The sequence below is a fragment of the Paroedura picta genome, chromosome 10 (genome assembly GCF_049243985.1).
Source record: "Paroedura picta isolate Pp20150507F chromosome 10, Ppicta_v3.0, whole genome shotgun sequence".
NCBI lineage: Eukaryota > Metazoa > Chordata > Lepidosauria > Squamata > Gekkonidae > Paroedura > Paroedura picta.
The window spans coordinates 80,983,062-81,006,267 of record NC_135378.1 but is presented as its reverse complement, the minus strand read 5'-3'; the positions used below and the strand labels follow the sequence as shown (position 1 = coordinate 81,006,267).

Below are 23,206 nucleotides of genomic sequence, written 5' to 3'. Positions count from 1 at the left end.
TTGCTCTTAATTGGCATAGGTGAATAGTGCAAGGATGGGCAATTACTTTAATGAACTGGTGAGGAGGGACAATTATTTTCTGCCAAAAAACAACCACCAGGAATCTTGCATGACAGCCGGTGTGGTATAATAATGGTCAGAGCATTGGGCAGGATTTAGGAAACCTGTTTAGGGATGTCTGTCTCCACGTGGGACCTGGGGAGTCCCTGGAATTGCAGCTCATCTCCAGAGATCAGTTCCTTAAGGGACAATGGATGCTTTGGAGGATGGACTCTAGGGCATAGTGCCCCACTGAGATCCCTGTCCTGCTCAGGCTCCATCTCTACATCTCTAGGGGTTTCCCAACCAGGATCTGGCAACCTACATCCCCTGGTGTTTGCCAAGGAGGTCCTGGCAAACATATCTCTGATCCTCAAGCTGCCATTTAGCTTGCTGCTTGACTCTGGGCCAGCCAACCTTTCAGCAGAATAGTGTTTGTTTATTTATTATATATTTATATACCACTGAGGCTCAGGGCGGTTTACATGGGACTGGACAGAAAAAAACAGTACAGATAACGTGGTAAATTGAACAATAGTGATGAACCAGTCATAACAGGAGAACAGTAACGTAACAAAACAAACATGGTGAGAACAACTGTAACATGCTGACGGCCACGTAGGATGGAACACCAAGAAAGTCCGAGGTTGCTTTGCAGGCAACAGCAAGCCACCTCTGAATGTCTCTGGCCCTGAAAACCTTACAGGGTGACCGAAGTCGGCTGTAACTTAACAGCACTTTCCAACAGCAATGGATGAACAGCACACGAGATGGACTGGTAGCCCGGTTAGTCTGTAGCATCAGAAAAAAGCAAGAATCCAGTTAGCAATCTGAAAAGACTCCCAAAATTTCCCTGCCACCCATTTTGTGAGTCTTGAAGGTGCTCCTGGGCAGAGTCTGCACTTACTTTGTTTATTCCATTATCAATCCTGTTGAATTCAGATCGATTTGAACTCAGGTCTTCCTCTTCCCCCCCTCCCCATTGAAACAGGAAAGTGTTCTGCACGTGGTTAGGGTAGATCAGAAGGGGAGGGGGGGAAAAGCCTCTTTCTTTTCTTGAAGGGGGGGTAGAGGAGCCAAGCAGGGAGCCTCTTTCTTTTCTTGGAGGGGGGGGGGGAAGAGGACCGAAGAAGGCAGAGGAGGGAGAAAAAAATCCAAGACCAACAGAAGTTGAGAGAAATTAGGGGCTTCTGCTTTAAGGCAAGCTTGTCATGTGCACAGCTTTGGCCAATCAGGGGTTCTCTACCACAGAGCAAAGCCCAGATTCAAAACAGCCTGCTTTCTCAATTCAATTTTTAAAATATCGAGCATTAAAAGCACTCTAAGATATCGCACAATAAAGGTAGGGTCACTCCGGATCAATCCTTTGTGTTGCAGAAGGAAAATTTAAATAGTCTAAAATCAAAACGGAAATTGCATTCTGTGTAGATGGCAGGGACTGAATCGACTTGGGATTGGAATAAAAGCTCCGTGCAGTTTACACCCTGGACTCTTGGCTCTTGTCTGCTGCTACGGCACAGAGTTGCTATGCTATGCTCTCAACCCACTGGCATAAATGGGTTTGGAGACAGAAATAACTCCACATGGTAGCCGTGTTGGTCTAGAACAGCAGAACAAATGTAGAATCCTGTGACACCTTTAGGAGCAACAAAGTTTTATTCAAGGGATGAGCTTTCGTATGCAGGGTAAGGTGACCAGATTGTCCCACTTTTGGAGGGACATCTGGGGGCACCTGGCAAATTGTACTTATGTTGAAATTAAAAGATATATATATATATTACAATACTATTTTTGCATTCTATGAAACTTTTTGTTGCTCCATATAGACCAAATTTTTAATAAAGAGCCCCCCCCCCCGGTCAATGGTGTCCCACTTTACCAATGTTAAAATCTGGTCACCTTATAATATGGACATATTTTTTGATCCTGTTTCCCATGCAATTCAGTCTCAAATGTGTGCAAAAAACCCCAAACAAACCCAAATTGCTGGCTTTCCCCTTCTATTTATCTCAAGCAACCATGTTAATAATTTTCATTATACTGAGGAAGAGTGCTTGCACTTGAAACCTTGAAGAAATCTTTGTTGGTCTTAAAGATGCTACCCGACTCGGATTTTATCATTATGCTGCATGTTACTTTACCCTCACCCTCTGCCTACAAGTATGAACCCATTACTTCCATTCCACAACACTGCATCTGAGGAAGTGTGCAAACTGCAAACGACTGCCCACTCCTGGAAATCAACTTTGTCGGTCCTAATGGAGCCCCTAGGCCAGGGGTAGTCAAACTGCGGCCCTCCAGATGTCCATGGACTACCAATTCTGGGAATTGTAGTCCATGGACATCTGGAGGGCCGCAGTTTGACTACCCCTGCCCTAGACTCTAAGCTGGTTCCCCATGGGGCTGTTCCTCCTCCTACGACTTATCAAGGCACAGGGACGACTTTAGCAGGAGAGCTCCCTTAAGCGCCCGACCCCGGCGCGTTTCCTCAGAGGCGGAACCTTTCTTTCTCGGCTCCGTGTTCCAGCCGGGGACCATTTGCGCACGCGCAGCTGGCCGTTCCTCGCAGCCAAGATGGCGGCGCCCATGTTAAGATGCTGCCTGAGAGCAGGTAAGGCCCGGAGAAGGGGGAGGGGAGGAAATAATGGGGCTGTAACCGAATTAAACGTTGTTCTTGGCCCTTGCTCGTTCTCTGGGCTATGTATGCGATGGATTGGGGGGGGGAGTTGCTTCTAGGGAATTGGACTGGGTTGCAGGCATGTCGCCTCGCTTCTTGAGCGGCGTCCTTCTCGGGCCCTGCGTTTGGGTCACGTCACGGTAGGCGGAAGACCAGGCTTTGAATCTCTCTGGTTCGGAGGGATAGCCGTGGGAGTCTGTTGCAGCACAAAGAGTTGTGAGGTTCCTGCGTTCTGCGGGGGGTTGGACTAGATGACCCCGGGGATCCCTTCCAACGCTATGATTCTAAATAAAAAAATAAGTCTAAGGGCCCCTGAAAAGTCTAGGAAGCGTTTTTCTGGGTTAGAGCTTCCTTCAAACCCAATGAGTGAGGTCTCCTTATGCCAGGCCTTTCCGGACTTCTGACTATGGAGGAAATTCTGAAATATATTTTTCATAACTTCGATGAACCCCAGAAGTGGTGACATGCTTCTTCAGGGAGGGCGGTATATACATATAATAATAATAATAATAAATTCAGAAAAGTGGATGGTGAAGTAATATGTCAGAGCCAGTCGATTGATACATCACTTACTGTTTCCATTGAGGAGAAAGAAACGGCATGTTGAGGAACAGGGAAAGTGGGCAGCGGTGATATCAGTGGCCATCCAGGCTTCTGGGAAAAGGCCCTGTAACCCCAGGATTCCTTGGAACCCTGGTTGATAGCATAAAGCAGGGACTCCCATTTCACCCTCTACATAAAATGATTGCATAGTGAGGATTTACTCGTTGCATCTGAAGTAGGGAGTAGCAGCCTGTAAAAATGCAAGTGTGTATTTACACACTTTAAAAAGAAATGCATATTGATTCATTTCTGCCACATTTTCTCCTTCATGTATGTAAAATGATTAAAAAGTGCGTATTTAAACCAGACTGAGGATTTTGCAATGAATACAAGTTGACTTAAAAGCATTTCCATTAGAAATAGATCAGAAGAGAAACATCAATAAAGAGCTCTTTGCTAGAGGAGAATGACTGGAAAATTAGATACCACCTAATTTCTGCATTCGGTGGGAAAAGTTAGCAAATGTGTAGAATAATTAGAACTGTAGGACATTTTGGAGGGCATTAATTTATAGGTTAACATAAGTTGTGATGGCACTTCTCTCTCTCACACACACAAACACACACACACACACACACACTCATTCTCTCTTTAAAGTATGTTCTGTGATTCTGAGTGAACCCTGAGACATCTTTACCACATTAATGGAGAATTAGAGTGTAAACACAATTAACAGGAAATAAATTCAATGGCTTTCAGTAGAATTTACTTTAAAGCAGGGGTAGTCAACCTGTGGTCCTCCAGATGTGCATGGACTACAATTCCCATGATTCCCTGCCAGCAAATGCTGGCAGGGGCTCATGGGAATTGTAGTCCATGAACATCTGGAGGACCACAGGTTGACTATCCCTGCTTTAAAGTATATATGCTGAAGGATTGCCTTGTTTTTGTTCATTTGTCCTATTTCACAAACAATCCTGGAACTATAGACTGAAGAGCTTCGTTACAGCTAGTGGGAGTGCAGTTCTAAACGGAGCTTTATTCTTTTAAGTCCCTCAGAGGCAGTGGGCTTAGAAGAGTATAATTCTGTTTAGGATTGCATTATTGGTTTCAGTATAGTTTCTTCTGAACAGATGACAGAAACATTTTCTCTCTCACGCAGTTTCCATTCAGCATCCTAGCCCTATTTTCACCAGAATTGGTAAACACTCTGCAGTGGTACCTGCTTTTGCTAATTTACTGATCTCTCATCGATCCTATGCTGCAAGGTAAGTAAATACCTTTTACAGCTTTTTAAAAAGTTAATAAAACATATTTAACAATTGGTCTTTATCCTGCTTTTCAGACAATACTGTTTTCAGAAATCGCTGACAAAACTCAAAAACCTGTGCAAATGACAAAAGTCTCTCGGAGAACAGATTTTTAGCTGCAGCCAGACAGGAATTGCCAGTGTGGCTAGTGGTTAAGAATGGCAGCTTCTAATCTGGTGAGCCAGGTTTAATTCCCTGTTCCTCCACATGCAGCCAGCTGGGTGGCCTTGGGTACGTCACAGCCCTAATAGTGCTGGTCTGACTGAGCAGCAATATCAGGGCTCTCTCAGCCTCACCTACATCCCAGGATATCTGTTGTGGAGAGAGGATGGGACAGCGATTGTAAGCTGCTTTGAGACTGCTTTGGACTGTGAAAAGTGGGATAGAAAAACCATCTCTTCTTCTTAAGATCTGCCACTCTAGCCCTGCTTTCTCAGCCCCTACCTTTCATGGTAAATATTCAGAAATAGAACAGCTATGGTTTCTTTGGGTGTTTCGTATCTATTGATTTGTCTAGTTCTCCCATATCTTACCTTTTTAAAGCACGGAGCTTACAAAATAGCACTTTTCAGCCAGGTTTATGGTTGAGGCATGGCAGTCTTAAATTACACAGGACTCCCTCCTCTCCCTGGCTCCCCCTGTACCTTACACTACCCAATATGGTTAGCTAGCAGCTGAGATGAAAGAGTGCAGGGAGAAGGGACAGATTTTTAAATATGTTTTAGCAATGCAATCTTTATTTTATTGTTTTAAACCACCCCAAGCCCACTTGCAGGGAGGGATGGTATAAAAATACAAATTGCTTCAGTAAATTAATTTTAATTGCTATTAATGAATTGTTTTAACCATTTTGTGTGAATTTGTATGTGAATGAAATGCTGTACACTGCCCTGAGCCAGTCCGCTGGGAAGAGGGGTATAGAAAGTAAATAAATAAGAAATAGAATAGAAAGCATACTTGTGTTATCTTGCCTTGCCACTCTACACGAGGCTAGGCTGCTCTTTTAATCACGTCTTTTTTTTTTTAAAGGAAACAGGCGGCTAAAAAGAAACCCAAAAAGAAAACCCCTGAAACAGAGCCTTTCCATAAAAAGAAACGTTACAAACCAGTCTTGGAGAGTGCGCCAACAGATGACGTCTACTTGACTTGGTGCTACAAGAGACCTGTTTATGAAGCGGAGGTGGCCATAGATATGCTGAAGAAGTTTCAGGAACTGGACTTCACTAAACCCTGGCAGTATGTGTATGCTGACCTCACCCTGGATATGTCAATGGACAAGAAGGTATGCCAGAGAGAGTTTCTGGGGAACATGTGGAGGGCAGACTTCTTAAATTGCTTCCTATCATACATTTTTCCTATCACTGATGGCTGATTCTCAAGTTACAAAGTCATTCCGGTGCACTGCGAGGACTTGGGGCAGGCACCAAGGACTTCATAATGTGTGAATTGGCCCTGAAAGTGAGTTTATATCTTCAGGACAATTCATTACACAATTATAATTATACAAATGTAATAAATAATTTCAGATGGGATTTGTTCAAGGATGTGGTCTTCCAGATCAGGGGTAGTCAACCTGTGGTCCTCCAGATGTTCATGGACTACAATTCCCATGAGCCCCTGCCAGCAAACGGGATTTGTAGTCCACGGACCTCTGGAAGACCACAGGTTGACTACCCCTGCTCCAGATGAGACAGTTCCATTTCGTTGACACTGTACCTCAAAGGTGGCCAAACTGTGGTTTTCCAGATGCCTATGGACTACAATTCCCACGAGCCCCCAGGAGGGGCACAGTTCGACCTCCCCTGCTGTACCATTTGTGCTTATATTAAGTCTGAAATTCTGCCCATCTTTGGTCACTGGGGCAACCTTTGTTAAGATGCTAAGCTTTTAAAATGACTTGCTGCCACAATAAATAGCATGGGTGTTTTTTGTGTGCCTTTCAGAAACCAGTGGAGCCCTTTGTTTCTACCCTTCTTTTCCCCTATCAGTTTGTGGACGACAACCACAAGGTTCTAGTGTTCACAGAGGTGAGTTGCTACAAGCCATTTCAGTGCCTTCTCCTGCCTTGTACGTGTTAGGTTGCCCACAAGTTGCTTAAGACCGAACTTAAAACGACTCAGACTCCCTCCCTGCTGAATCCAGCCATCTCCTGAAGTATAAGCGGGAGCAGATGTGACATCTCGCAGTTTTGTTCTGCAGGATACAGCTCACTGTTGAGTGGGGCACCACGATTTTATTACTGGTGCAACTCTGTCAGTATCGGCGGTGCTGTCAGCAGAACAAGGCGGGTAGCCGTGTTAGTCTTGTCCAGCGATAGAAAAGAGCAAAAGTCCGGCAGCACCTTAAGGCCTAACACAATTTGTCACTGCTCACTTTTTCAGCAGTGACCCATAAAAGCTCATATCTAGATTTTACAGTGACTCTGGCAAGCACGTCCCCTGCCACAAATTTTGTTAGCCTTTAAGGTGCTCCTGGTCTCTTGGTCTTTTCTACTGCTACAGGCCAACTATTATGGTTACCCTTCTTGATCTATCAGCATTAAGTATCTTCCCATGTCTGAGGTTTGCTCCTTTTCTACTGCTGCAAACTAACATGGCTACCCATCTTGATTTAAGTGATCTTGGTGTAGCGGTTAAGAGCAGCAGCTTCTGATCTGGTGAGCTGGGTTTGATTCCTTGCGCCTCCACATGCAGCCAGCTGGGTGAACTTGGACTAGTCACAGCCCTGATTGTGCTGCTGTCACAGAGCAGTCCCGTCGGAGCTCTCTCAGCCCCCACCTACCTCACCGGGTGTCGTGTAGAGAGGAAGGGAAGGAGATTGTGAGATACTCTGAGACGCCTTCAGGTAGTGAAAAGCAACTCTACTCCTAAATTCAGAAGTGAGCAGTGACTCATGAAAGCTGCATTGCCACACAGTTTGTTATTCTTTAAGTGAAGTGAGGGCATTTTAGATGGTAGCCATAAAATAGAAAAGCTAGATTCAAGTACAGTTATCAGCTTAAAGGTGTTCAGGGTATAAGCTTTGACAGTCATCATCTGATATATTTTTCAGAATCTGGGAAATGTTAGCTTTTTATGAGTTTTAATCGTAGTTTTAATCAGGCAGGCAGCAAGTGAGAGAGAAGGGCCAAAAATATTTTCTCAGGTATTTGTGCCTCTGAATGTGGAAGTTCCTGTTAGTCATGATGGCCTACTAGCCACTGATAGACTTATCTCTAAGCTGTTTATTCCTGTGGCCATCACTACCACCTCTGGCAGTGAATGCCATGTTTTAATTACTCTTTGTGTTAAGTAGTATTTCCTTTGGCCCATCCTGAACCTACTTGCCCATCAGCTTCATCGGATGAGGGAGGTCCGGTTTTGTGGGACCCTGAATCAGGTGCCATCAGCCATCTTCCATTGAAGGGGGGATAACTTCCTTTCTCCTGGGAAAAGAACAGCCAGAGAGATAACAGCAAGCAAGGCAACCATTGGCCAGAAGCCTCCCAATGCAAACAGCCAGTTCAGAGCCAAGAAATCTCATCAGCCTCATGAGCCAGTGTAGGAAGCCCTAATGCAGCCAGTGTCAAACCAGAGAATGCGAGCCAAAACAATTTATGAAAGAATGCTGTTGCAGCAAAGGTCAAATCAGAGAAGTCCAGCCAAGGTCAAACCAGAGAACGCGACACAAACCAAGGGACACAGTTTTGCAAGACCAACAGAACCCATTTCAAGCAATCAGAATCCAAGCCAAACCAACCTGGCAAGCCAATGCCAAGACCTGGAAAGAAACTGCTAACACAGACCCACTGTTAAATTGAAGAACAACGTTCCTGCGAGCTTTAAAACGTGTGGCCTGGATAGTCCTGAATACTTCCGGGATTTTTCAGGACCCCCTTATTAGTATCCTGGATCATCCCCGAGACCTAGATATATCCAACCCCTACTGATAAGTCATGAGCCTCTTGTGGCACAGAGTGGTAAGGCAGCCGTCTGAAAGCTCTGCCCATGAGGCTGGGAGTTCAATCCCAGCAGCCGGCTCAAGGTTGACTCAGCCTTCCATCCTTCCGAGGTCGGTAAAATGAGTACCCAGCTTGCTTGCTGGGGGGGTAAACAGTAATGACTGGGGAAGGCACTGGCAAACCACCCCGTATTGAGTCTGCCATGAAAACGCTAGAGGGCGTCACCCCAAGGGTCAGACATGACTCGGTGCTTGCACAGGGGATACCTTTACCTTTACCTTTACTGGTAAGTCATTTTTTGATATGTATTTGGACCATATCAAATGCACATCCTGCTTACACACTTAAGCCCCAAAGTTACACTAATTCACCAGAGATTGTCACAAGAAGAATTCCAGTGGTGTGTGCAAGACAAATCCAGTAGTCTGCCTACTTACTTCTTTTTCTGAGAACCGGCTTGATGTAGTGGCAAAGAGTGGAGTCTTCTAGAGCAGGGGTAGTCAACCTGTGGTCCTCCAGATGTCCATGGACTACAATTCCCACGAGCCCCTGCCAGCGTTTGCTATAAGGAGGTCCACCAGCAGGGCCAGATCGCCACAAGCCCTCCCGCAGTTGCCCCCCAAGTACCAACAATACAGAGCAACACTGCTCTAGTCATAGTCCTCCAGCTATACCTTGTGGCTAATAGTCACTGATGGATCTCTGCTCTGGCTGGTTCTCTAATCCAATCTTGGAGTTCTTCAAGAGTGAACTTCTGGAAGAAGTTCCTGACAGAGCGGTTTCTCAGTGGAACAGGCTTCCTTGGGAGGTGGTGGGTTCTCCATCTTTGGACATTTTTGAACAGAGGCTGATGGAGAGGCTGATTCTGTGAAGGCTCAAGGGGGTGGCAGGTGACAGTGGAGGAGCGAGAGGGTTGTGAGTGTCCTGCATAGTGCAGGGGGTTGGACTAGATGACCCAGGAGGTCCCTTCTGGCTGCTTATAGCTGCCACCACTTCCTGTGGCAGTGGTGTTAATTCCTCTTTGGGTGAAGAAGTGCTTCCTTTTATCTGTTCTAAATGAAGCTTTTCTTCACCCAGGGAGTAATTAACACACGGGTGAGTGCATGTGCAGATCTGCCGTTAAGACCAATGGAAAAATTCCTGGCGGGGCCAATGTTTGGGGGGGGGGCTGCTTGCTGCCAGGGCTACCCTGGCCTCAAAGTCCTGTGTGTTTGGTGGGAGCCCTTTCCCCTAGCCGGTGTTGTCTTCTGATCTGCCCCAGCCCCGGGTGCGTTTCTGGGTACACGTGTAGCTCACGGTGCCTGCCAGTTGAAGCCTGTGCACTTGAACTCTTCACCACTTCTAGCATCATCAAACCAAATCGTTAATTCCTTCCAGAACGCCGACCAAGCCACTCTAGCCAGAGAAAATGGAGCCGCCTTTGTAGGAGGGGCTGAATTATTTAAGCGGGTAAGTAGCGAACTGTTAATCAGCCACTGTAGCAACATTGTGCTCTTCAAAGTAAGAATATGTGAATTCTTGAATGCATTTGATTTCTTCAACTGTTATTGTGACATGTCTGTTTTCTGCAGTGGTCATCATTTTTGTCTTTTTAGTGTTTAAGAAAAGGGCAGATTTCTTGCGGACTTCATTGACGCTTGTAATTAACTCTCCTGGGCCTTTCTTAGTTTCTGATAGGAGGGCGGTGTCATTGGCATACCAGAGATTATTTATATTCCATTCTCCAATCTTAATTCCAAATGTTTGATTCTTCGGGTTCAGTCTCTCTCATAAGGATCTCAGCGTACAAGTTAAACAGGAAGGGGAAAGAATGCAACCTTGGCCCACCCCTTTCTCCATTGAGCACAATGGAACGGGGAGAAATTCTAACCCTAAGTGCAGAGCCAAACATGTCCTGCCATTCTAGACAGAAAGTCTTGTAATAGACTGTACAGTCCAAGCCCTCTCTGCGGTTGTGGGGAGAAGGTCTCGTAATGTTTTAGACGACTGAGAGCGTTGTGTCTGTGGAGCAGAGGAAATACAGGACGTCCTCTGTTGCCTTTAATCTTTTTGTCCTGAAATTGAGAGCCTTTAAAGTAAATATTGGCCTTGACTCTTGAAAGGGGGGGGGGGGGGAGGGTGAAAGCAGCTTGGCTCTGCCAAAAAAACAAAAGCGATTTTCTGCATTCAAATGAGAACAAATGGGTTCAGTCAAAAGGAGTTTCTCCGTTTTGCTCTTGCGTTGGCCAAACTCTATCAGGATTCTACTGATGGATGCTTGCAACCATGCCATCTGGATAAATTCTTTATTTCGTATTTTTTTTAACTGTTGGGCCCCGACAGGGATTTATATATAGAATATAATTAAGCTGGCTTTATTCTCGGGGTTTTTTATGGGTGTGACATTTGTCGTTACGGCCCATAGCCATTGAAAATTATTTCTAGCGGCTGTGATCTGCGGTATTGGCAAAGAACTTCAAAATGAATATAGTTGTTGTTTTGAGCGGAATTTTCTTCACTCCTTTGCTCTGATGAAAGGCAGTGGCATGTCTACAAGGAAGGGGTCCTTCTTAAGTATTTCTTAGCTCAGAAAACTCTACTGTGAGCAAATGGCTGTTCTACATTTCGCCGTAACTTATCACCAGGCAAAATCCTGATGCTGAAGTTAACCCAGCGTGGTGAAAAAGGATTGGGCAGTGATCTGAGAGACCCATCTTAAAATTTTCACTCTGCCACGAATTTCCCTGGGTGACCTTGGGCTGCTCTCTGTCTTATCTCAGCCTAGCCTACCTCACAGGGTTGTTAGGAGGATCAAGAAGAAGAACAGCATGCCACATGAACTCCTCGGAAGAAGAGGCGAGCCAGCTTGGTGTAGTCCAGGGGTAGTCAAACTGCGGCCCTCCAGATGTCTATGGACTACAATTCCCACGAGCCCCTGCCAGCGAATGCTGGCAGGGGCTTGTGGGAATTGTAGTCCATGGACATCTGGAGGGCCGCAGTTTGACTACCCCTGGTGTAGTGGCTTGGAGCCCCTTGAATCTGGAGAACTGGATTTGATTCTTCTCTCTTCCGCATGCAGCCCGTTGGGTGACCTTGGGCCAGTCCCAATTCTCCCAGACCTCAGCCTCAAAGGGCGTCACTGGCTCTTCTTAAAAAACGAACTAAATAAATCTCCTTATCAAGTGACTGCAGGGTTTTACTCTGGCTCCAGCGGTGGGAAGAATGTGACAAGCACGTTCTCAGCTGTATTCACTTAACGGGATTGCATACTGTTCTTGTAGTCGGCCGGGAGCAGACGAGGAGGAGAAATTTGTGTACATCTCTTCCCTCCCCCCTGCCGACTGCCGTGTGTTAAAATAACACAGTAACAGATACAGGCATAAGCTGGGACGGCTCCATCCTCACTATTTTTTTACCGTTCTTTTTTTTTTTTGACTGTGCAGGTTTCGGATGGCGAAATCCAAGCAGATTTTTATGTAGCCGTGCCTGGGATGATATCGAAGCTGCACAGTTTAAGAAACGTGCTGAAAGAAAAGCACCCGAGGTCTAAAAATGGTAAGTGCTCTCCCCCCCCCCCCCCGCCATAGCCCATCTTACACAACCCTGAAGAACGAACAGTTAGACTGAGTCCAAATAACACCTTACGGACCGACAAGAGTTTCAGGAAGTAAACTTTTGAGTCCCTTAGACACGGTAATGTAGAAATGGAGATCTGACTCATTTGAGCTAGTCAGAAAGTGGGCAAGGTGTTGTAAAGCAGGGGTAGTCAACCTGTGGTCCTCCAGATGTTCATGGACTACAATTCCCATGAGCCCCTGCCAGCAAACGCTGGGGACTTGGGAATATTCAGCCTGGAGAAAAGGAGGTTGAGAGGAGACATGATAGCCCTCTTTAAGTATTTTGAAAGGTTGTCACTTGTAGGAGGGCAGGATGCTGTTTCCGTTGGCTGCAGAGGAGAGGACACGCAGTAATGGGTTTAAACTACAAGTACAACGATATAGGCTAGATATCAGGAAAACATTTTTCACAGTCAGAGTAGTTCAACAGTGGAATAGGCTGCCTAAGGAGGTGGTGAGCTCCCCCTCACTGGCAGTCTTCAAGCAAAGGTTGGCTACACCCTTTTCTTGGATGCTTTATGATGCTTAGGGCTGATCCTGCGTTGAGCAGGGGGTTGGACTAGATGGCCTGTATGGCCCCTTCCAACTCTATGATTCTATGGGAATTGTAGTCCATGAACATCTGGAGGACCACAGGTTGACTACCCTTGTTGTAAAGCATGATTGTGAAGGATGCAGAGGTACTGTGTATGTTTTAATTTGCTTGTTTAGAGCAGAGGGGACATGCTTGGGTGGGGGAGGCAGAAAATTAGCACCGGTCCTGAGATAAAAATCCTCTGTCCCCCTTCAGCCCTGGTGGGGGGGGGATTGTTTGTTCTGAGCATGCGAGTTAGTTTGAGTTCAGCAATCTAATGCTGTAATTTCCCTATGAAATAATAAAATCAGAGTCCAGTGGCACCTTTAAAACCAACAAAGATTTATTCGAGGCGTGAGCTTTCGAGTGCAAGCACTCGTCCTCGGACTACGAGGACGAGTGCTTGCACTCGAAAGCTCACGCCTCGAATAAATCTTTGTTCGAAGACTGTAAAAATGAAGTTCTCCAGAGAGAAACTCCCATAAAGTTTCTATGTGGGATCCATTTTAGCTGCCTGTTGTCAGCTGGTCAGTGACGATATGGGAAAGGGGAAACATGGAGAGAGAACACATTTCTTCCACATTTCTTTTAATGTTTCATTTTTTAAAAATTAATTATAAGATACAATACACAGGAAAAAGATTATAAGAAAAAGAGCAAAGAACAGACCTTTTAACTTACGATTGCATTACTCGGAATACTGAGACATTATTATTTTACTTCTAACCATTTAAAATCTCATTGTCATCATTAGACCTTTTTCCTTATAATACAAATACTTAGAAATCTACGGCTTTTTCATTTCCGAGTCCAATTAGCAAAGCATTTTTTTCTTTCCCCTAAAAAGAAAAAGAGAAAATCAACAAAAGAGTTCCGCTATATCACAGAAGTCGACATTAAATTTTCTCTAACCAATGTAATAAACGTAAGAATTTCATCCAATTCTAACCATTTTAAAAACCAGTCCTCTATTATAAGTAAGTTTGTGTTGTCCCCGGTACTGTGCATATAAAATTCTCACAACCATTGTCACATATCTAAACAGAATACCATGTTTGTTTTCCAATTTAGTGTTCTTCAGAGCCAACCAAATCTTCCTTCCTTCCTTCCTTCCTTCCTTCCTTCCTTCCTTCCTTCCTTCCTTCCTTCCTTCCTTCCTTCCTTCCTTCCTTCCTTCCTTCCTTCCTTCCTTCCTTCCTTCCTTCCTTCCTTCCTTCCTTCCTTCCTTCCTTCCTTCCTTCCTTCCTTCCTTCCTTCCTCTTTTTCTTTCTCTTTTTCTTTCTCTTTTTCTTTCTCTTTCCCTCCCTCCCTCCTCTATTGCAGGTATTACCAGTGTCCCCCTCCTCTCTGGACTTGAGGGGAGGGAGGGCACATAGACCCTGGAGAAACAGCTCCCCTTAGGGGTTGTGAGCTGTAGTTGCTCTTCACTTTAGCAAGGCCTAAGCCCTGTGTTTTGTTCTCCCGGCATCAGGCTCACCATTCCCCCCTGGACTGAGCAGGATCTATTAAAATGGTTAGAATCGCATAGCAATTTTTTCATAGTGAGCCTAGAATCTTCCTTATGATGAAAGACTGAAGAGTTCTGGGACGATTCAGTTTAGAAAAGAGAGAGCTTGGGGGGGGGAATATGATACAGGTTTGTAGCATAATAAAATCAGAGTCCAGGGTCACCTTTAAGACCCACAAAGATTTATTCAAGGTGTGAGCTTTCAAGTGCAAGCACTCTTCCTCAGACTAAGAACTCCCCACGTGACAATGGGAATATATAGCAAAAATAATTCTGTTACATCCAAATACAACCAATCAATCCAGTGGAATTCAGTTGTAGGGGATTGATTGGCTGTTTTGGCTAAGAATTATCATATGGCTGTATTTGATTTTATTGTGCTGCTTCAGACCAACACAGCTGTCCACTTGAATCTAGGTTTATAACATGGGACGCTGACAAAGACACCGTTTTCTCCCTCTCTATAAATACTGGCACTTGAGGGCATCCGATGAAGCTGATGGGTAGTAGATTCAGGACAGACAAAAGGAAATACTTCTTTAAGCCAAGAGTGATTAAAATGTGAAATTTGGTGCCAGAGAATGAAGTTGAAGAGTTGGTTTTTATACCCTGCTTTTCTCTACTGGAAGGAGTCTCAAAGCGGCTTACACTCACCTTCCCTTCCTCTCCGCACAACAGACACCCTGTGAGGGAGGTGAGACTGAGAGAGCCCTGAGATTACTGAAGAAGAAGAAGAGTTGGATCTTATAGGCTGTTTTTCTCTCCCTGAAGGAGAGTCTCAAGGAGGAGTCTCAAAGGAGTTTACAGTTGCCTTCCCTTCCTCTCCCCACAACAGCCACCCTGTGAGGGTGGGGAGACCCCTAATATTACTGAAGAACCAAGATCTGATGTGTGGTCCTCTTGAAGTTTATGAGTAGCACAACGTCAAGATTTTGAGGACTCTCCAGCAAGAGGAATGTCATAAGTAGAGGGAATCCTGTTGCCCTTAAAACAACAGGGGGTATTTTTGTTCAGCTCTGGAAGGCTGAGGCAAGCGAAGTGCTCTCCTGTTTACTTTCTCGCTCCAGCAGGCTTCAACAGCGACTCCACAAGCAACATCTGTGCCCTTTACTCTTTCTATACATGAGATAAATTACTGACCTGTCAGAAGCATGGGTGTGTGTGTGTGTGTGTACACACCAGATGCATGCCGGTCTGAACGAAGACCTATACTTAACGTAAAGGGTCTTCTTTCCACCGCCCTTAATGCTCAGCATGGGTAATGTTTACCAAAATGTAGTGGGATTAGATGGGGTGCATTAGAGGGAAATTAATGTTTTAAATGTGTGTGGGAGGAGGAGATGTTGCAAATGAACCCAGGCAGCTTTTGGAGTCTGTTTTCTCCATCTTGGATGAGATGAGTGGGAGAGATCGTGGGGCAGGCAGAGTCAGCGAGAGTTTAACGCGGACGAATTGTCTTGACTGTGACTCAGAATCTTTTTAAAAAGCTTTGGTTTATGTTTGTTTGCTTCACATACACCCCCCTTCCCAAAACTCTTCTTCTTCAGTAATATCAGGGATCTCTCAGTCTCACTGAGGAGATTGGGGGAGAGGAAAGGGAAGGTGAATTTAAGCCACTTTGAGCCTCCTTCAGGTAGAGAAAAGCAGCCTATAAGAACCAACTCCTCTTCCTCTTCTTCTTCTTCAGTTTGCTAGCAGCCGGCTCCCGGTAGTTTATATCAGTCTCAATCTCAGTCAACCTCTGTTAGCCCACAAGACCATCATGTGTTAAGATACAGAGTGTAAACACCAATGACTGAAACTAAAACCCTCAGACCCCACCTCCCGACCACCCCTCCATGAGGCCCAGCCAGCCTGACCAAGTTCTGTGCCACATGGTGGATGTCAGATGTTAGTCCAATAAGATGTTCAAAGTTTGGAGATTCGGAGGAGGGGCCCTGTAGATCTTCTGTGCCCTGGCCTCAACCAGAAGCCTGGTGGAAGAACTCCCATCTTAACCAGTCCTGCAGAACCTTGACAGGGGCCTCAGCTCTCCTGGGAGCTCATTCTACCAGGTATCAGGCCTTCTGACCCAGGCCCTTCCTCCATGAGGAGGGCCTAAGCCAGGGGTGGGCAAACTGTGGCCCTCCAGATGTCCATGGACTACAATTCCCATGAGCATTTGCTGGTAGGGGCTCATGGGAATTGTAGTCCATGGACATCTGGAGGGCCACAGTTTGCCCACCCCTGGCATAAGTGGATCCCATCCCCCACACTTGCATTGTATTCTCACAACACCATGAGCTGAGATTGTGTGGCTGTCCCAAAGTCCCTTAGTGAACTTCATGGCAGAAAGGGGATTCTGGCAGGTGCTAAAAGCTCAGGGATCTCAGGTCAGGCGCCGTTGCTCAGAGTTGGCCAACGGTGGCTGTCCAGATGTCCATGGACTACAATTACCATGAGCCCCAGCCAGGATGGTGCTGGCAGTAGCTCACGGGAATTGTAGTCCATGGAAATCCAGAGGACCACAGTTTTTTTGGCTCAATCTGTTTTTAACCCAATTTTAAATGTTAATGAATTGTTTTTACTGTCACTATATGTTCCTGAGAAGTTGATGAATACTGCCCTGTGTCAGTTTTCTGAGAGAACGGTATATAAAACAAGCAAAGGAGGCTGCAGAAATGCCTTGTGTGAACTCTGTGTTATCTTTGGATCTCGGCCCAGGGATTCGGTGCCATTGACAGAAGGGCCCTGTCTCCGGCCACCCTCTGCCTGACGTCCTGGTTACTGTCTAGGAATGGTGTCCCCTTGTGGTAGGCTTGGGAAGGGTTAGCCAGGCTGAGCAAATCCTGGCCAGCGAAGCGGTGTGGGGGGGGGGGGGGGGTTCCAAGAGGAAATTGCAAGGCCAGTTTCACTGCACTAGATTGCCAGCCCCCAAATACATGTTGTGGGGTAAAGGTAAGGGTATCCCCTGTGCAAGCACCGAGTCATGTCTGACCCTTGGGGTGACGCCCTCTAGCGTTTTCATGGCAGACTCAATACGGGGTGGTTTGCCAGTGCCTTCCCCAGTCATTACCGTTTACCCCCCAGCAAGCTGGGTACTCATTTTACCGACCTCGGAAGGATGGAAGGCTGAGTCGACCTTGAGCCGGCTGCTGGGATCGAACTCTCAGCCTCATGAGCAGAGCTTTCAGACTGCATGTCTGCTGCCTTACCACTGCGCTACAAGCGGCTCTTACATGTTGTGGGGAGCCAGGATTAAAGGACTGAGTTGGAATAATTTTATGGAAGAGCATTACAGAGATCAAGAGCGATTAAAATTCAGATCTTAGCTTGATATGCGTGTGTACAAAGTTCTTATGTATTTATTTATTTATGCCATTTAATGCCCTGACTTTCTCCCCAGTCGAGCCACTTAACAGTGTTCTTCTATCCTCTGTTTTTCCTCACAACCACCCTGTGAGGTAGGCTAGCTTTGGCATAGGGTGACTGGCCCAAGGTCCCCCAGCAATCTTCATTGGCCGAGTGAGGATTCGAACCTGGGGTCTTTCCTGTTCCCTTGGTGGCGGGGATCGATCTGGGCTTGTCTCTCTACTGCAGTACATGGATGGAGTATTTTTCGACACCAAAGAGAAATAAGGGAGCCGCTGCACACAGTGTTAATTTGATGCCCTCCTTTGGTTTGTGTTTGAACCAGGGTCTGTGAGCCACGACATTCCCAAAATGCTCAGCTTCTTCAAAATGTGCCACGAATACAAGGTGGAGAAAGACAACTTCGTCAGGACGAGGATCGCAAAAGTAAGTTTCACAAAAGCAAACTCAGGCGGAACCCGGGAGTGAAATTTTTGGTCTGCAGAAGGGTTAATCATTTACTGACAATGAGCGTCAATTTATGGCTGCGGAGATTGGCTGGCATTGCAGCTTTTGAGGGCTGTTGCCCGCTGGCCAGGTAACGAGACGGACCATTCCACTTTCCGTTAGGAAAGAGCTGGTAAATCATTACCCTTTGCTAACGTAAGAGATTTCCTTTCTGAACGGTCGGTGAAGCAAGGCGTACATAATAGGGGGGGAGTGTAGCGCAATGGCGGAGTGCACGTTCTACACCCAGAAGGTTCCCATTTCAATCCCTGGCGTCCAGAGTTAAGCAAACCTCGGGGAGCAGGAATAGGGGGAGACCTTGGCCAGAGATCTTGGAGTGCTTAAGAGCAAACACATGATATGGTTTTAAGTCCAGAGGTGGGGTTCCGCTTAAGGCACTGTCTCATTGCAGGAGCAGTTCTGTTTTGATTATCAAATTAAGTTCCAGAATATGTTGGGGTGCATCAAATGCCTAATGATCTTTCTTTCGGGGTGGGGGGGGGGCAATGGGCCCTAGCAAGGAGTCTACCCGGATTGGGGAGGGGAGGAATCTACACTGTTGTATCCATGCCTATCACCCTTATTAAGCAAGTCTAAGCAAGTTGGACCAAAGTGCCATGAAGTACAATTATCCAAGATATGTTCATCCAACGTCTTGGGGATGTCCTGCCCCCCCATGGTCAGTGATTGGCCTGGAGGGGGTGGGAAGAGGAGGGGCGCCGGTGGGCAGGTCCACAGCTCTGTTTCCCAACCATCTTCTTCTTGGTTGCTTCACTTCTGGGGTTCCTCAAAGTCTGAAGAATGTTTCAGGGGTTCCTCAAAAGTTAAAAAATTGCAAGAGGCTGGTTTAGAGAGAGGGGCACATACATTGCATCCTTATTAGTTGATAGGTGGGTGTTTTGGGCGTTTCGGATTGGGAGGCTGGATGGTGTTTCAAGGGCTCAACTATAGGCCTGGCAGAAGAGCTCTGTCTTATAGGGCTTCTGGGAACTGTCTAAGGCCCCAAAGAGCTCTGATCTTATTAGGCAGAGCCTTCCACCCAGGTGGGAAAAGAGTTTTAAAGAGTTCCCTCCCCCTCCAGCCCCCATCACAGCATTTTTGTCCTTTGCGTCTTTAATGGAGAGGCAAATGTTTCTCCTATTATTAGAGAAACAGAACTCAGGCCCAGAGCTCTGATTAAATACCTGCTCCCGACGTGGCAGTTTTTATTAATCCGGTCGCGGTTTCCGTCCCCGTCCCCCCCCGTTTCTGCTTCATTAATTTTGTATTAACTTCTTTCAGCTGGATATGCCTAATGAGCAGATAGTTGCCAATCTGGAGGCGGTTCTTAAGGACGTTTGTAAACACAAACCTGTGAGCTACGGTAAGCCACGGTCTTGCGCAGCCTCTTAATTGATACGGAAGGCTAATTATGTTACTTGGATGAATTAAGGGCTGCCCAGGAATGAGAAAAGCACAGTGACTACCCTGGGCAAGACAGTAAGAAACAGTCACAGCAGGCTTTCTTAACCCCGGAGGGGAGGGGGCACGTGGATCGACATGACCACGAAAGTTAATTAACTGCCACCCTTTTGAGAAATCCTTCCAGGGCCGTCAAGAAACCCCAGGGTTTCACCCTGGGGTTTCTTGACGGCCCTGGAAGGATTTCTCCAGTGGTTGGCAGTTAATTAATTTTTGTTAAACATTTATCAGGTGATATGACTGTAGATGGTCATGTCAGCCCAGCCCTCCCAAAATGGCCTACAGTGGGCCTGGAGGGGCAGGGGCGGGGGTTCCTGGGGATGTGCGCATGAACGTAGCTCTGTTTCCCAATCGTATTTTGCATGATTGTGCCACTTCTGAGGTTTCTGAAAGCCTGACAAATGGTTCAAGGGTTTCTCAATGGTAAAAAAGTTGAGGAAGGCTGGGTTCGAGAGGGGCAGACTCTAATCTGGAGAACCGGGTATGATTCCCCGCTCCTCCTCCACATGCAGCCAGCTGGATGACCTTACTGTTTCCTCAGAGCTCTCTCAGCCCCACTTACCTCACAGGGTGTCTGTTGTGGGGAGAGGAAAGGGAAGGCGATCTTCAGCCATTTTGAGACTCCTTAAGGCAGAGAAAAGCCAACTGCCCTTCTCTCTGCCCTGTTGTTGACCCTCCAGAGGAACTGGCCAGCCCCTGTGTGAGACAGGATGCTGGACTAGATGGACCCCTGGTCTGACCCAGCAGGGCTCTTCTGATGTTTTTCTGAAGGCCTCAGCCTCTCTGCCCTGTTGTTGGCCCTCCATAGGAACTGGTTGGTCCCCTGTGTGAGACAGGATGCTGGACTAGATGGACCCCTGGTCTGACCCAGCAGGGCTCTTCTGATGTTTTTATGAAGGCCTCAGCCTCTCTGCCCTGTTGTTGGCCCTCCATAGGAACTGGTTGGTCCCCTGTGTGAGACAGGATGCTGGACTAGATGGACCCCTGGTCTGACCCAGCAGGGCTCTTCTGATGTTTTTATGAAGGCCTCAGCCTCTCTGCCTTGTTGCTGGCCCTCCAGAGGAACTGGTTGGTCCCCTGTGTGAGACAGGATGCTGGACTAGATGGACCCCTGGTCTGACCCAGCAGGGCGCTTCTGATGTTCAAAAGGTTGCTGAGCTCCAGGTGTTTGCCTGTGACAGGGCTCCTGTGCCGCATGTTGGAGATTCTGCATGGTCATCTCTCACCTGTTGGTCCCTGCCACAAACCATTTTTTAAGCATTTCATTAAAAATTCAGGACCCAGACCAGCCAAAGCACTTTTAAATCGTCCTGATTTTCAGCAGGGGAATTTGGCCCGTTTAATTCCTTCTCACGGAACTGAAAGCGTTTAACTCTGACCGACTGGCACCCTTCATATATCCGTTAGCATTTTCCTCTGGTTGCCTCGGGAGACAGTATTCTTGTTTTGCAATGCACGTCAGTCATTGTTGCAAGCAGCAAAGGGAGAGCCAGACTGGCATAGTGGTTAAGAGCAGTGGACTCTCATCTGGAGAACTGGGGTTGATTCCCCACTTCTCCACATGCAGCCAGCTGGGTGATCTTGGGTCAATCTCAGTTCTCTCAGGGCTCTCTCAGCCTCACCTGCCTTACTAGCTGCCTGTTGTGGGGAGAAGAAGGGAAGGTGCTTGGAAGCCACTTTGTGAGAGAGAAAGGGTAGAAAAAAGTGGGGGTATGGAAATATAAGCCTTCCTCTATTTCACCTTTGCATTTCCCCCCCTTCCCCTCCTTGTTTTCAAGGCCCCTTTGTGAAGCGCTTGATTATCCGGACTTCCACCAGCGAAGGCTTAGATCTCCACTTCGAGCGCTTCCTCCCTGCCGAAGCTTTGAAAGCTAAAGTGGAAGAGACGGAGAAGGAAGAGGCCGAGGGCACTGATGACGAGGGAGAGATGCAGGAGTCCAAAGAGACATCAATTTAAAAAAAAGAATAAGGGGGGGGGGGGAAGGACAGTTTTTGGCTTTCTGTCTGGTCTTGAGAATCCATCTCATTCTTTGAGGTCCCAGTTGGTTTTACCGATTACTTCCACCATCACCCACCTCCATTCATTGGCTTCGCCGCTACACAACCCTCAATGGCGTAGAAAATCTGTGTCCTGGTTTGCATTGGTGCATCGTTGGCAGGAGCTGCCTGCAGAGCACAGTGGCGTAAATGAAAAAGAGGGCGGTTCCCCCTTTGTTTAATCCGCATCAGAGTTGGCGGCATCATTCCTAAACTTGGACGTTTTGAAAGTGGAAACTGATAGCAGCCAAAGAAACAACATGGCCATCTTCTGCTTGTTCATCTTGTGCGTGGTCTATAAAATATTAAATTGCTAGATTGCTAGATACGGACTACCCTTTGCACAGTCACTAAATCCAGCCCCTGCTCCCTTGAGTATTGGTCTCTTTTAGACCGTTTACGCACTGGGAACTTCACTGCCCCATCCCCTTATCAGGAGCACAGATAGGGAGTGGATGAGGTGCACCAGGCCAAATGCTCCCCCATGTGGGTGCAGGAAGAGGTGGGGCAACCCGCCACGACTAAAACTCCAGCCTGGAGCCCAGCATGAAACCTCCAGTGCATAAACGGTCTTACCGAGGCAATTACTGGGTTGCCAAGGGCATTCTGCTCCCCGCCAGCTGGCTTCGGTTTGTGGGGCAGGTGCACGAGGCCCCGAGTTCGGATCCTCCCCTCAGGCCTTGGGCAAGCCACTGTTTCTCCTTCTTCATCGTTGTATCTGTGAAATGGGAATGAGGCGTGATGAGATCAAAGTTGAATTTGGCTAAACGTTAGGAAGAACCTGACAGGTACGCTCTTCAGGTCAACTGGCTTCCTAAGGAGGTGGTGAACTTCTCTGAAGGCTTTTAAACAGGCTTGGTGGTCCTCGGACAGCCAAGCTGATGCCAAGACTCCCTGTGAATTGAAACGAAAATAAAATAGGAAGGGTGGGACCCAGTGAGAAACCAAACAAAGAGCAAGCAATAAGGCCCTCGGATTCCAGTATGGTACAACAAAATAATCCAGTGTAGTAAACAGTCATTCAGGAAGCCTTCATTCTTCAATAAATTCTTAATGAATCCCAACACATTTCTCTGTGTGGCTTTATCAAGGGGCATCACATTTCAAATTGTTTTCAACTGGAAAGTTCCATTTAGGAGAACAACCTTTTAACAGAGAATCTGGTGTATATATATGCTTTTTAACCTGAATGTACCATTACAGCCAGACTGTTGTAGAAATTCTGTAAACACCTAATCCTCGCTTAGGCGTTCCAGACAATAAAGGCGTTCCAGACAATACATCTGAACCGAGCCCGTGTCCACTGAAACAGGACGTCTGTTGCCGTGGCACTACACATTTAGATTCTACATTCCATATTTTTCAAACAGCACACCTAATAAAATGGTTATTGAATTCTAAAGTAACAGCTTTGTCATACTGGAGATATGACATGAAAAATTGTCACTGTTTAAAATTTTCCAAAGATGGAGAACCCACCACCTCCCGAGGAAGCCTGTTCCACTAAGAAACTGCTCTGACTGTCAGAAACTTCTTCTGGATGTTTAGATGGAATTTCTTTTGAATTAATTTCATCCCATTGGATCTGGTTCGTCCCTCCAAGGCAAGAGAGAACAACTCTGCTCCATCCTCTACATGACACCCTTTTAAATACTTGAAGATGGTTATCAGATCCCCTCTCAGTT

The 23,206-nt window shown here is 46.6% G+C and overlaps 1 protein-coding gene across 1 annotated transcript; it reads left to right on the top strand.

The window, feature by feature from the left end:
- The first annotated feature begins 2,501 nt into the window (after nt 1-2,501).
- On the top strand, nt 2,502-22,585 carry MRPL1 (mitochondrial ribosomal protein L1). Its single transcript, XM_077301094.1, has 9 exons — nt 2,502-2,650; nt 4,422-4,527; nt 5,599-5,851; nt 6,513-6,596; nt 9,887-9,958; nt 11,932-12,043; nt 17,863-17,963; nt 19,305-19,386; nt 21,263-22,585. Exons 1-9 carry the CDS (start codon nt 2,614-2,616, stop codon nt 21,439-21,441), a joined length of 1,026 nt encoding a protein of 341 aa, XP_077157209.1. The 5' UTR covers nt 2,502-2,613; the 3' UTR covers nt 21,442-22,585.
- The last annotated feature ends 621 nt before the right edge of the window (nt 22,586-23,206 follow it).

Coding starts and splice junctions, on each gene's coding strand:
- MRPL1 (XM_077301094.1), top strand. CDS start 2,614: ATGGCGGCGCCCATGTTAAGATGCTGCCTGAGAGCAG. Junction 12,044..17,862: donor GCACCCGAGGTCTAAAAATG/GTAAGTGCTCTC, acceptor TGTTTGAACCAG/GGTCTGTGAGCCACGACATT. Junction 17,964..19,304: donor TCAGGACGAGGATCGCAAAA/GTAAGTTTCACA, acceptor AACTTCTTTCAG/CTGGATATGCCTAATGAGCA.